This window comes from Zonotrichia leucophrys, chromosome Z (genome assembly GCF_028769735.1).
Source record: "Zonotrichia leucophrys gambelii isolate GWCS_2022_RI chromosome Z, RI_Zleu_2.0, whole genome shotgun sequence".
NCBI classification, from domain to species: Eukaryota; Metazoa; Chordata; class Aves; order Passeriformes; family Passerellidae; genus Zonotrichia; species Zonotrichia leucophrys.
The window spans coordinates 40,552,353-40,566,411 of NC_088200.1; the positions used below are offsets into that span (position 1 = coordinate 40,552,353).

Sequence of the window (14,059 nt, forward strand, 5' to 3'; positions counted from 1 at the left end):
AAACAAGTGGTGGAGAACAGAGCAGCTTCAGTGTTAGATAATTTGGTTTTGGTTACCCACAACATAAAATGCCAGTACCTTGAATTCCAGTTCCATTCCTGTGACATTCTCGCCTGTTTCTATCTGTGTCAGCTTCTGGATATATGCATACAGGTTTCTGGCTGGCACTTCGGTATTTCCACATGTCACTGCTTCCAGCAGTGCATCATGGATAAAGATGTATTGGTCCTCAGTTTGAACCATGTAATTCCTCTGTGCTCTCATTAGAGTTACGTGGCCATAAATATCTACAGTCTTTTCATGCTTTATTCTCTCCAACATGGCATCTATCACAATGAAACAGCCAGTCCTGCCGACTCCAGCACTAAAAGAAATGAACATGGGAGAGAAAACATGGACTGTTTCATTCACTGTGCTTACTTTTACATCATTCAAGATTTAAACTTTTGTAATGCTGATTTAAATACCACATGTTTCTGAATGTGAACATCAGCTTTTATGAAAGAGGTTGGTGCCCTGAAATAAGTAAACTCCCTAAATATAAATTAAAAGCAATTGAGAACACAGAATGCTTTTATATGACACCTTTGTAACTTGCAGTTTCAGGTTTGACTATAACAGAAATAAAACACATTGCAACATGCTCTCAAGATTTATGTGCTTAAAAATGGAAATTACTGGAGATGATAAATACTCTAAGAATTCAAGCTTTATTTATAGCATGATTTCTAAGTCATTAAACGTGCTATTGTTGCTATTCTCTTTACAGAGGTAAATTCATTGGCAAACAATAATCTAACAGAAAATGTGTCTTACATATTTCTATCATACTTTGCTGGTCACCTTTCCACCCATCTCCCAGCCCTGCTGATGGGAGTTCTATTAACACAGTTTGTTCTGTCCTCTGCTGTTTCCCGTGGCTAGGACATACTGTTAGTCTTTGCATAGACCCATGACTAGAGAGCTGTGCTAGCTGTAGGCTGGAGAAAATCCAACTGTTTGGATGCCAACTGCAGTGAACCAAATCAGAACACCTTTTTGTATGATTGAATCTAATGAAGTCTTGTTGCAACTACTTGCATCATGTAGCTAAACTAAACTGAAGTTTAAAATGTGATGGGATTCGTACATTGTTTTTCTGTCCAATGCCTGCAACAATGAATTACAGTCCCAGGCTTTCTAAATGCCTAACTTTTGTCAGTTAGTGACTGAAAATGAAACACATAGTATAGTAAGCAACAGTTTATAAACCCTCAGGACACTGAGATTAGCTAAATTAAGAATATTTAAGAACACTATGAACCGCAATCTTTTGAGTATAAATAGAAAGAAACAAAAATAATTATAATCAAGCTCCTAGAGGACAACTATAAAGCCAAAACTTCTCACAGTTTCTCTATTTTCAAGAGATATTAAATATTCTAAGTCCATCCTAAAACTGATAGGCAAGGTCAAACATTTATTTTTCCTATTTATTTATTCTTTCTTATTTCTTAAGAATCTCTGACAATTACCAGTAAAACTGATTTTCCTTATAACCAAATCAGAAGGAAGTACAAAATAGAAAGATATTTTATCCAACAAAAGGCAAGTTGTCTTTCTAAGACAGCAGATTTACATATTGTTAATCAGGTGTTCTTGCCAAGGATTACTCCTCCAAGCAGCAGATTCCCTTCAAACAGCTGAGGACTTCTGCTAATAGACCAAACACATCAATCTCAACTTTCTTAGATGCCACTCTGACAAGAATTAACCTGTATTCCGAGTTAGAGAAAATTTACCTTTCAGTGATATTCATCAATGGAAATTGAAGAGAAGGGGAAAAAAAAAAAAGAAACAAAATTATAGTTATCCTAGTTCATTTACCTTGTATAATAAAAGCTCTGCATTTCAGGAAAACCTGTTGACATTAACATTGCTAAAAATCATGGAGAAAACTTTAAAAAGTTATCTCACTTTTGTGATTTTCTTTGGGCTTTTTTTTGTTCTTGTAATGGAAACCAACAGAAGTAGCACATGTTTGCATGTCAGATTGGTTTATATATTTAAACCATTCCTTCAATAATTAGTCTTCACATTCAGTTTTTGTCAGTTTAGTAACCATGGGCCAAGCGAGAAAAAAATGAAAGTTTGTCAGGGCAGATTTTCTCAGTAACCTAGAACATGGTTCTTTTTCCTATAATGTAAAATGTACATTTCCTATAATGTATTAAATTGCTGTTCCAACATCATGTTTATAACTGGATATGCCATTTTTCAGATGGAACATCAAAAAGGTCATTGGTACCTGCAGACCACAACTGCAAAACCCCAAGCCAGTTAAAAACTTGTGCCTTCAGCTGGAATGAACAATTTTCAGTTCTCTTCATGTCTTTTATTATAATTTATATATTTATTTTTTCCATGAGCAAACTCAAAGAGTGATAGCTATTAGTATACTCTAGCACAGAAGATATTTGCTAGTCTACAGAAATATGTAGAAGTTGTGAAGATCATGAAAGCAGATCCAAACACATTATTATTTCATGGTAAGGATGAAGGGGTGACACACTACATTTATGGAGACATTTGGGCTCCTGACACACATCTCTCTGGACCATATTATCCAGTGAGATTTTTACTCTTTTAAGGTGTTCACTACATTCTAGTTCTGGCCATTAGACTGATGTATGTCTACCAAACTACTCTTTTGGCTTTCCACATAAAAATGGAACCAATGCTATGAAGGTGTTAACTCTTTGAAATGTGCCCTTCCTGCCCCCAATACCTTCTAATTCCAAACTACAATAGTTTATTATATAAAAGAAACTATCCTGCCCAAATTTTTTATCCCATTTCTCTTTCTCTTCCACTATTACACAGCCTTCTCAATATACTATGATGCACTGCTGGGAAGCCACACAGTTTGAATCTTCACTAATAAGCCACTGAACTGTATTAAAAAAAAAAATCTCTGTCTTTCATCTGCTAACCATGATAATTCAGCTAATAAGAATAATTTCTACTTTTTTATTGGCTTTTTTGCCCTTTTGGTTTGCATCTTCTGGTGTTGCTGTCAAAATTAGAATTTTTGTTTCAGTTAGTGAAAGAACTACTACATTTTCAATTTGAAAACCTAGATATCTGCTAAATAGACATGCCTATTGGGAAACTGTTGCTGCTTCAAATATTGTCATTTACAGTATTATAACATTTGCTTTCAATTTCTAAAATCATGACTGACTCAGTCCCATGAGTTGAAACATGCTTAATGTCCTGTGATGTAATACAGCTACAATTCAAAAAAGGAAAATGAAGAGGCATAAGGGGGACATTCTGAATTCAAATCACTGCATGGATGTGTTAAAGGTTGGCTTTTGTGATTAATTTGTAGCTGTTTAAATGATGACCCTTTACTGATACTTCAGTGATTTGGCAAAGGAAGGCAGTGTAATTACCAGTATTCACAGATCATTTAATTGGAAGCAAAGACAGTAAAATATGGAACAAAAATCATGTAGGACATCTTTGACTCATATCAGGGGAAAATTTTATTGAATATTACTGTTTCAGACTGAATGAAGCTTGCATTTATAAACTGAAAGTACATTAAATTGGTTGTGATATGGGAAATATATAAAAAGATCTGGATTTTATTGAGGAACTTCTAATGATTGATTAGATTCTGATCCCATAGAAATTCTGTAGTAGTTCTGACAAGAGCGATATTTAGATTATTTTCCCATTTTGTGGTTAGCAAATTAGAACAGAGCAGAAAATCACCCCCCTGGAGAGGAAGCAGAAAAAAAAGGCCCTTATAAAACCAGTGAACATCCTTTTGAAAAGAAACATCTGATCAAAATAACATAAAGACCTTGTGCAAAGACGTAAATTGAAATTTCATTTTAGAAGAGATACTGGATTGCTTCAAGAATTATACAGAAGCTTAAAAGAGACCTTTGAGAATTTATTGGCAGTGTATTGAAGTGTACAGTGACTTTCTTTCCCTCCCACTGTGGTTATGGTTGGATACCAGAGAACAAGAATGGTATTCAGCACTTAGATGCAGTGCTTTACCAAAGACTTCACTGACTGAATTTTCTTTATCCCTAGGCTATGCATGGAGGCAACCATATTTATCACTGAAGTCACATAAAATGTCTGAAAAAGAACATGGAATAAAGAAATTGGAAAACAGGAGAGTATTTCACCACAAGCAGAAAAGGTTCAGTCTAGAACTCTCCCTAGTTTTCATAGGTTGTAGACAAAAAACATGGGATAGTTACAACTCAAAAGCCAGTCAGATTTCTTTTTTCCTTTAAGAAAGGAAGCATTTTAATAAGATTTTTCATTTTAGTCATACGTTCTCAGAATTCTACTATTACCATAAATTCTTCAAGTATAACTGCCCCAGATTCAAGCCCACATTTTTTTGTAATATGCACCTGCAAAAGTATAAAAATGTTCAGGAAGTAAATTTGTTCTTCATCTAATCCCAAGTACAGCTCTGGAGAGATCAAGGATAAGGAGCTGTCTTATGAGATTGTACTGGAACACAAACAAACCCTCAAATATTAAAACACAGAGAATCAAAACTTCTAAAAATTTCTCTAACAAATCCCATGTATAGGAAATAATTGTTTACTAAAATAATTTTAAAAGGTGAATTTTTCCATGCAAGCTAAAAATGTAGCATTTGTAATGTTCAACAAAACAAAAAATTTAAGAGACCCTTCTAACAATGACATTCCATTAGAGCAGTTCAAATCCTCTCATCGGTCATAAATTAATGTTACATACAGAAGATGAAACAAAAATTATTTGTTCTTTACTTGCCAAATAAGAATTGGGATCATGAAATGAAATGATGAGACTTTCAAACAAACAGGAAGTAATTTTTAAAGTAGTACATAATTAAATTGCGAAACACATTGTTACAGAATATCATGCACGACAAAAAAAAATTCAGAGAGGAAAGGATCAATTAAGGGTTATTAACCAGCATGTTACAGACACAACTTCCCCTACAGAAATCCTTTTATTAGATTTTGCTGGAATTTGGATAGGGATTCTGAAAAATAACATTCTAGACATGTTCTGGGAGAGAAACTGAAATGCACTGTGTAAATTTGGTGTCATGATCCTACATATTTATAAAAGGCATAAACATTCAATTTCCCAGCTGTAAAGCAGATCATCTTAGAACTCTTTTGAATCAACATTTCAGCCACCAGGTACTTGACACCTTTGTTAACTATACCATTGAAAAGTCACACTCTTAATTATGATACTTGCTTCTTCTTTCTTGAAAGGGACAAATAATCATAATTCTTCTACCTGCTTTCCTGAAATCATGAACTGTTGGTGAAAAAAATCTCTTGTTGTCCTGCTTATGAGATGGAATAGCAGAAATTGTACATAACTGAGAAGTTCATTGACCTTATTTAATCTCTCTTATTTTTCTCATCATAGTTTTCCTTCAGAATTGATTGTTGATTCTATATAACAATACATGCCATAATCCTGCTTTTCATAGAGGATTTTTACATATACACCTTGCTTAATCACTGTATTATCTGATTTCTTCAATTACTCAGTCATATAAAGAAAAGACATTAAAATCAACTTTATTTCTCTGTACTATTTTATCTGTTTACAAGGATTTACTGTGATTTTTTTATTTCAAAATTAATTCAGTTCTCCTATATTCTCCTTCTTATATTCCTACTTCTCTAAATACAATCTTATATATGAATATACTGATTTCTGTATTTATCATCAGAGTAACTATCCTAAATATATCTTCTCTGTGATATATGTTGAGTTTCAGTGTATACTATACATTTTTGCAATGTACAATGCCTTCGTGACATTATGCATTCCACTAAAGAAAGAATGTTCTAAAATTGACTGAAATAGAGTTTAGAAAAAGAAAGTATTTTAAGGTTAATTTTAGAAACACATCTTACTGTGACTTGTTACCTTCAATTAAAGATAGATCTATCCCTGAACAGTTGTAGTAAATACAAAAAAAAATGCAATTTCTGGGTAATTTAGCAGAGGAAGTACACTGTGATCCTACAGTCAATAAATAAAAGTGAAGATTACAGAACAGCAGAGAAATCAATGGACAGAAATTATGCTGCTTGCTGCTAACAATTATTTGTTCCTTTCTTTGCAGTTAACCTGCTTTGCATTCTCAGGGCGGAATGTTTTGAGAAGTAGCTTCATACTTTTGAATACTTCTTTCTGTGCTTTGATTACATTTTCATGGAGAAGAGCTATCAGCCTATCAGTGCAAGTAGCAGAAGGTGAACTGGTGCTATCTGGATAGCTGGAAGACCTTGAAACTACTTGCCAGCCACTAAAATTATTCCGTTCCAGAGTCCTCTGGACCCTTCCCTGATTCTAGGTGTTTTGTATTCCTATTGTGGACAAAAATTTCTTCTTTTCTTAACAGCAGCTTCCCTTGGGATTTTTTCTGGTTGGGTTTATGACAGATGGAACAGTGAAATGGTCTGAGGTTGTCACCCAGACACAGGACCTCATCAGGTAAGCACAAAGTAAAAGAAAGATGTTATCACCAGGACTCTTTACTCCACACTGGCTTTTTTGTGCTGTTTTGGTTTTGCAATACCAACCACAATTCAAAGCCCTAAGTGAATCTGTGAACACTCTGAAAACTTGGAAATAACCAGCAATTTAGTCCTGAACCTTGAAGCTGATATGACTGTAGTAGTAGACCTATTGTTTTGGATCTCTATCTCAGAATGTCTCTTCCTTTTCAATAGAAAATGATACACCTAGAGGATACATTCAGAGCATGAGACAAACTTGATGCTGTCACCTCTAGATCTGGTTTAAAATGAATTGGTTGCAAGACAGTATTAATGCAGTGAGACGCTTAACAGTAGAAAACAGAGTTTAAAAAGCTGAGGTTTCTCTGACGAGCTCTGAAGAGCTATGAAGCTCTGATGAGCTATGAAGACTAGTCTTGGTTTTTCTTAAATGAAGCAGTGAAAAAAATAAATACCCTTTGTAATATTTGACAATACTCCACTGACCGCTGAAGAGCTTGGTACTCATTACAACAATTCTTAACCTCTGAAATCTTAATACCATCATGAATTCTCTGTAACACAGAAAATCAGGTTGTGAAAGGTTAATACCACAAAGCATTTCACATTTCTTAATCACAACTTGTCATTTAGAGGTTAGACACTAATCTCTTCCTTTTTTTTCAGGATTTTGAACTTACGTGCAAAAATTTTGGGCAAGTTAGAATGGAAATAATGGGAGTTTTAGCATAGACGTTTCAAGATAGCTGTAAAACAAGCTTGGATAGTGTTATGATGTTTTTAATATTCAGGTGACAAAAAAATAGACATCACAATGCAGAATTTACTTGGAGCAGCAGTCACTGAGAAAATCTGATAAGTGATGAGACCCTGAATTAAGTCTAAAAGTATAAAAAAATGAAGAAAGATTAATATTCAGGGCAGAATACTGATTGGAAAGCCTCCATGAAAAGATAACAGGACTATTTTTAAAGCTGCATTTTACTTCTAGAGACGTGGGGAGAGGATTTAAAGAGACTTTCATGCTGATTACTTTAGATAAAAATACAGCCTGTTCGACGTTAGCCAAACACACTGGGTAGCCAAGTTGATGCAATGTGTTCCAGCATACTCTGTGTCTATGGATATTCCGGAATTTAATGTAGGTACAGCTGGGAAATCTCAGAGATACCCCTTTCCAGAATTCAGCTATTGGGTTATAAAAATATTTTCACATTTCCTGCAGATGGCTGGATTATTTTCTTCACTCATAATTTTAATTCAGAATTCATTACGGACAGCTGCTGGCTCTGATAGAACCTAATTGCTCTTTTACTAGACTCAGCTGCAAGCAGTCAGATTTCCTTTTCCTTTGTAGAGTATATTATATATAAACATGGGTGGGGAGAAAAATAACCAATTAACTAAATACATATGGATAAAATGACTCACTAAGAGTGCTGATCAAATAATGTATCAAACTACAGCTTAGGTCAAAGGAAATTACAGGCCTTGTAGGACATGATAATATATATATGGAAATAATTATCAGCAGCAACATATTTGTAATTTGAGATAACACATGGAAAAGGCATTGCATTTGTTAAAAAAAATCTTACAGACAATTATTACATTTTAATGAGGGGCAGGTTATTTTGCCCAGCGAAAAGTCATCAGTCTTCAGCAGAACTGCTCAATTGAAACCATTTGTTGGCCAAATCAAAGTCAGGCCTCAGTATGTCCTCTGGGAAACTTAGAATAAAATGTGGCATAATCATGGAACTATTTTTACTGTCCTACCTCTTATTAAAAAAAAAAAAAAAAAAGAAAAGAAAAAAAATACCCAGAGAATAGTTACTTTTACTCAGGCTACCAAAAAAAGAGTATATCACAAAAGGAGGGAAACAGAGACAACCAGCAAAAATGTCAGGGATGTGAGAACTCCCTTCCATCTCCCTCCACACAAGAAATACTGGAATGCATTACAATATTTTGATGGATATGAACTCAAGAAAAATTGTAGACATGTAAAACATGAAAAAAAAAAAACCCTTTTATCCAAAGACATTTAGTGAAATAAAGGGACACACTCAAATTAAAAGTAAATAAATATCTTCCAATGTTATATGAGTGAAACTACTTTAAAAAGGAAAAGGATAGTTAATACTGCCTGGTTTTGTTCTTTGAAATGCCTGTACAATCATGAATATAAGCAAAAAAGTATCCACCAGTTTCTCTAGGTAGCTAGAGGAATAAAGGGGAAAATTGAAATCCTCATGAAGCAAGGCTAAACTAGTCACTAAATGCTTGCTGCTGGAGAGGAAACTTTACTGAAATATTGTTGACATTGGAGTTTTGTACTTTCCCCTAAAATTTCTAACATTTGCCATTGTCAGAGACAGGATACTGGTCCAGACAGAACACTGATTCTATCTAGTAATAGCATTCGCTCTGTTCCTTTACAGATTTCTGACTGCTACCAGAAACAAATCTTGCCCTATGCAGTCACAGCAGCTTTTTAGGATTTCAAAAGATAATCCAGCCCTGAGTCACACCAGTGGGGAGTATAATCCCTGAACCATAGGCTAAGTGCCAACCAAATATGGCTTTATACACATATGACGGATTTAATCAAAGAGACCACAAGTAGGTGTTTTTCATTATTTGAATCTGCATGACAAAATATTCCTATTACTTGTTATTTACACGTTTTTGAATTTTAATAATGTTTTCAGTGATCATTTCTGAGTTTTAATGCTTATAAACAATGGAAGCATATACTGTACATACAGCAACTACAGTTCAGGTTTTAGGAAAGGCTTGTTTGCTATGAAGAACTGGTGTCTAACTGAAGACAAAACTTGAAGGGGGATCAGCATCAGTTTGCTTGTGTTTGACACTTCATGGAAGATTTACAGATAATATAGTACAGTATTTTCCTACTCTAAGAAAAAATCTATCAAGGCCAATTTTATAGGACCCTCCGTACCATCACATTAACTATGGTGTGCTAGTTCTTATCATGTTCATACTCCCAGGTTTTCATAAGCAACTGCCTAAATTTAATGAAAAAAAAATTACATACCTAAGCTCATAAGAACACTGCTAAGTTAGAAGATGAGTTGGGAAATACTATCTTTGGTATCAAGATGATTCTAACTAGTTACACTCAAATTTGAAACAGAGAAAAGAAAAGCCAGCATTACCCATCCATCTCTCTCTCTCAATCAGCATACAGATGGAGACACTACTTCTTGTCAGTGTGCTTGCCTGAACATATCCCAATAATTACATGAGAGGTCTTGCATGTTCAGCATAAAATATCCAGGGTCTTCAACTGTAAGGTTTCTGTAATCTGCATTTTCATGACCTTGAGAGTTTTATGGTGAAAATATGAAGGCAAATCCAAACTCCCCTCTACCAGTGACATCTCCTGTCCATGTGTGTAATACCATTCATTATAAAATTACCAAGGAGTGTCTTACTATACCAATTTCTTCCATTTGGCCTTTATCAACTTTTCTTCTAGACTCCTTCTCTTTTTCCAGTAGATTCTGCAACTCTAACAATTGTCAAAGACAGAGAAACCATCCAAAATTTTCTAAATAAGTGAATCCAGTTCCATTTGTTTAAAAAGAGATCAAGCATCCAAGGCATAAACACTGCAAGCCTCATCCTGTATAGATATATATATGTTGAAATGAAATAACTTCTAAGAATAAAGGTATGTGTAGAAATGAAACTAATGCCAGTCAGTTTTTCTGACTGCATAGTGAGAGTTGCTGAGACTATTAATACAGATGAAATATAATGAAAACCATGGACATTAATTTATTCCTATATTTTTATATTAAGAGGAACTAAATATCCTAAGCAACTAGACATCTTTTCAATATGGGATTCTTATAGCAATCTTATCCCTCTCTGTTTTCTATTACTGAACAATGACTATGAGAAAAAATAATATTTATGAGACCTACCATGATCCACAGCTAACAGCAGAAGAGTAAATAGTGTTACAGTGTTTTTGTACAGGGATGACACCCAGCACAGTTTAATACACAGTAGCAATTCAATAACTTCTGGATAAAGACATGTGGGTAAAATAAAGAAAATTTAAAATATTTATGATATTAAGATATTTGTCATACTAAAATGCTTTCACTGTCTTTTCCTCTCTAGAGCTTTCAGCTGTCCAAGGAAGTTAGGAAGGGTCCTGGATTGTTCTCAGGAGAGGGAAAGAGAAGAGATGAGGAAGATTCTAGTATTTTTCAGTCTTACTTGTGTTGTTTTTGAATATGTACTGGGGAGGTTTTTTCCCTACCGTGAAAAAGGATAGGCAGTCATCTGCAACCTACTCACTGCAAGGATTAAAAAATGAGCACTTGTAAGGCCTATGGCAAAAGAAGCAGTTCAAACTATACAGAAATGAAATAAAATAATCCACTGGAAAATCATTGCCTTTGATAAGTATATTTTTTTTCCTAAACATTCTATTTTTTATTCACATACACTGAACAAGAATTCTACTTTAGGAAATAGAATATCATATGGTGTTTTGTTATTTTTTGAAAATTATCTTGTTTTTCACTCTGCTAACTGGTTACGTTAGTGTAGTCAGACACAGATTTACTTAAAACTGTCACATCCCTCTAAACAGCCAAGTCTTTCTGTTAGCAATAGCAGCATTAGCAGTACCTGCCAAAGCTTGAAAAAGGGTCTTAGAGATATGCCCCTCGGTGCTGGTATTAGAAGAAAGACTCAAACCTATGGGATCGCACTAACATGTTAAGCTTTTAGGTAGTGTTACTGAACCAGCCACTGAAGTTTCTGTGATGTTTTGAAAACATAGTGGCATAAAATTCCAAACACCCTCCAGTACTGGTTTATGCGATCTGATTAGCACCTGTTTGCCTGCACTAATCCAACTTCAAACAAAAACGTGTTTTCTCTGCTATCATTAGACCACACATTAGTGTCTTACCAATGCAGAATCCTAGGATTTAAGCCTGCATTTTTCATTAAAGAAACAATTTTTTCTTGATCAGCTCTGCAAATTAGGGCAAGTCATGCCGAAAGACCAGTGGGATTGCAGTATTACTCAACTGCTGTAGAAAGGGACTGAAAGGGTAATCTTAAAATATAACTGTAAACGAAAAAAAAAAATCTATGGGCATCAATTATTTCAGCCACCACAGAAAAATTTTCAGACAAGTTGCTCTAAATAAACCAACCAAGATTTTAACCCACTGTGTAAAGTACCTACAAATAAGAGTAAGTACTTAAACAAATAAGGTAATGATAAATTTCCTTTGTGGATTTCTTTTCTGTTGTTTTTGGTTTTTGGGTTTTTTGTTTGTTTGTTTTTTACATTCAGCTTTAATTTATCTGCTTTTCTCTTTCAAATCTCACACTAAGAATAAGGATCATGGAACATTTAGCTCAACATTGACTGAGGCTCTACTGAACTGTCTTCTCTGGTAGATATAGACAGAAAACTTTATCTTTTTTCTAGGGAAAAGAATAGAGTGGAATTATGCATTTATGTTATGACAACTACACCATTCATCGAGGTAGTTCTTACAAAATATCTGATTACTTAAATTAAAAAATCTGCATTTAGATTAGGCCTTGATGTTTCCCTTGGTGTTCCATAATTCTTTCAGCAATGATCTATTGCTGAAAGAATGATCTTTCTTCCCTTAAAATTAACATATCTGTTAATTTTGTGAATATGTTTTAGCTACCTTTTCCAGTAAAAATCCTGCCAACTTTTCTGTGCAAGTGTGCTGGTTTTGGCTGGACTACAACTTATTTTCTTCCCAGACTTCTTGCCTCTGTTTCAGTGTGTGGTGCAGGAGCTCAGGGAAGGTGGGTGTGCATGGAAGGTTGGGAGGAGACACAGGTAACTCAAACTGATCAAAAGGGATGTTCCAGACCTTATGGCATCGTGCTTAACATATAAAGAGGGGTGAAGAAGAATGAAGGGAGAGACTTTTGGATTGATGGCATTTGTTTTCCCAAGTCATCATTATGAGTGATGCTCTCCTGGAGATGGCTGAACACCTGCCTGCTCATGGGAAGCACTGAATAAATGACTGAATTCCTTGTTTTGCTTTGCTTGTGTGTGCAGCATTTTCTTTCCCTACTAAACTGCTTTTATCTCAGCCCATAAGTTTTCCAGCTTTTACTCTTTTAATTCTCTTCCCAATCCCTCTGGTATGGGAGTGAGTAAGCAGTTGTGTGGGGCTTGGCTGCTGGCAGAGGTTAAACCAGAGCAACAAGTAGGGCTTTGACTGGTAGAATGTCCATGAAATTCTCAACATGTTTTTGACTTCAATACTAGATTCAAGTTCAATACTGGACAGGCAATCAAACTGTTATCAAAAGCAGATGTCTAAATGACAAGCAAAGATGCCTGTTGCATATACATTAGTAATAAATAATTACCAATATTTTGGAAATTCTCATTACATAATTCTGTATTTCTTTGATATTAGCACACAAATATTATTCAAAATATTTCCATTTGCGTATCTTTGACATACATTTATCAGAAATCATCAAGTTTAGTAATGTAGAATGGTAGTATGTACATTCTCAGTTAATTTCACTAGATAGAACTTTGTTTTTTTGGTCGCTGTTATGTGAAAAGAGGGTATTCAATTATGTACTGGGTGGCTACTTCAGTAATCAGGTGTTTTCAGCTCAGACTTTTCCCATTAAGCGCTCTGTAATTGTTAAATAAACTCTTCACACATTCAAAAACCATTTCCTAGGGACAGGATATTAAAATAGCTAACCAACAAATGAGGCTTTGATACAAGCTTGTCTGGGGTCACTCATCAACTGGGTCTCCATCTACCTTGATTCTCTATTGGACATTTAGCTGTACCCCAAAACCATGGAGCAAACTAGAAAACCATTTAATCCCTTAACATGAAATGGACTGAAAGACAACTGCTGGTCATTATTAAGGCAGATGGGTAGGAATGGAGTAAGGAAAATCCTAGGCTAAACCTTTCACTTGCAATACATACCGATAAATACAGACTAAACAGGGGGCTACTCTGTAAGCATCAAAACACAGACAGGTGGCTCTTGTGTTCCTCACCCACACAGGGTGAGAAATAAATTCTCCCTGTACTGTCACTAGCTTTGTTTTTCAGTTTCTATGGTTTAAAAGTTTGCAGAAAAAGACTTCCACCGATTCTTCAAGCCTACTCTTTCTTTATATCAAACACATTTTGAAAGGAAGCTTCCATTCTGTTTATACTTCTGTAATGTGATTATTAGAATTTCCTGAGCTCTGATAGTTTGGTAGTTAGTGGAAGAAATATAAAAGAAGGTATTAGTGTTGTCTCAGATGGCTTAAAATTGCCACTATAAATCCTGTGTTCCTTCTAGAAACTAAACTCAGATTACTCCTTCAATGAGATATTGTTAAAAAGACTGTCTACCATAGGCAAAGGATATAAGATATGGTTCTGTATTGTATTGTTTGGCTCTAGTTAGAAAAGTCT

The 14,059-nt window shown here is 34.8% G+C and overlaps 1 protein-coding gene across 44 annotated transcripts in view; it reads right to left on the minus strand.

The window, feature by feature from the left end:
- The window catches only part of PTPRD (protein tyrosine phosphatase receptor type D), a 1,159,824-nt gene that overhangs the window by 17,862 nt on the left and 1,127,903 nt on the right, over positions 1-14,059 (minus strand). For all 44 annotated transcript variants that reach the window (XM_064736588.1, XM_064736631.1, XM_064736633.1 and 41 more), the window contains one exon: positions 79-364. In XM_064736588.1, coding sequence (XP_064592658.1) covers positions 79-364 — 286 coding nt within the window. The remainder of the gene's footprint in view (positions 1-78; positions 365-14,059) is intronic.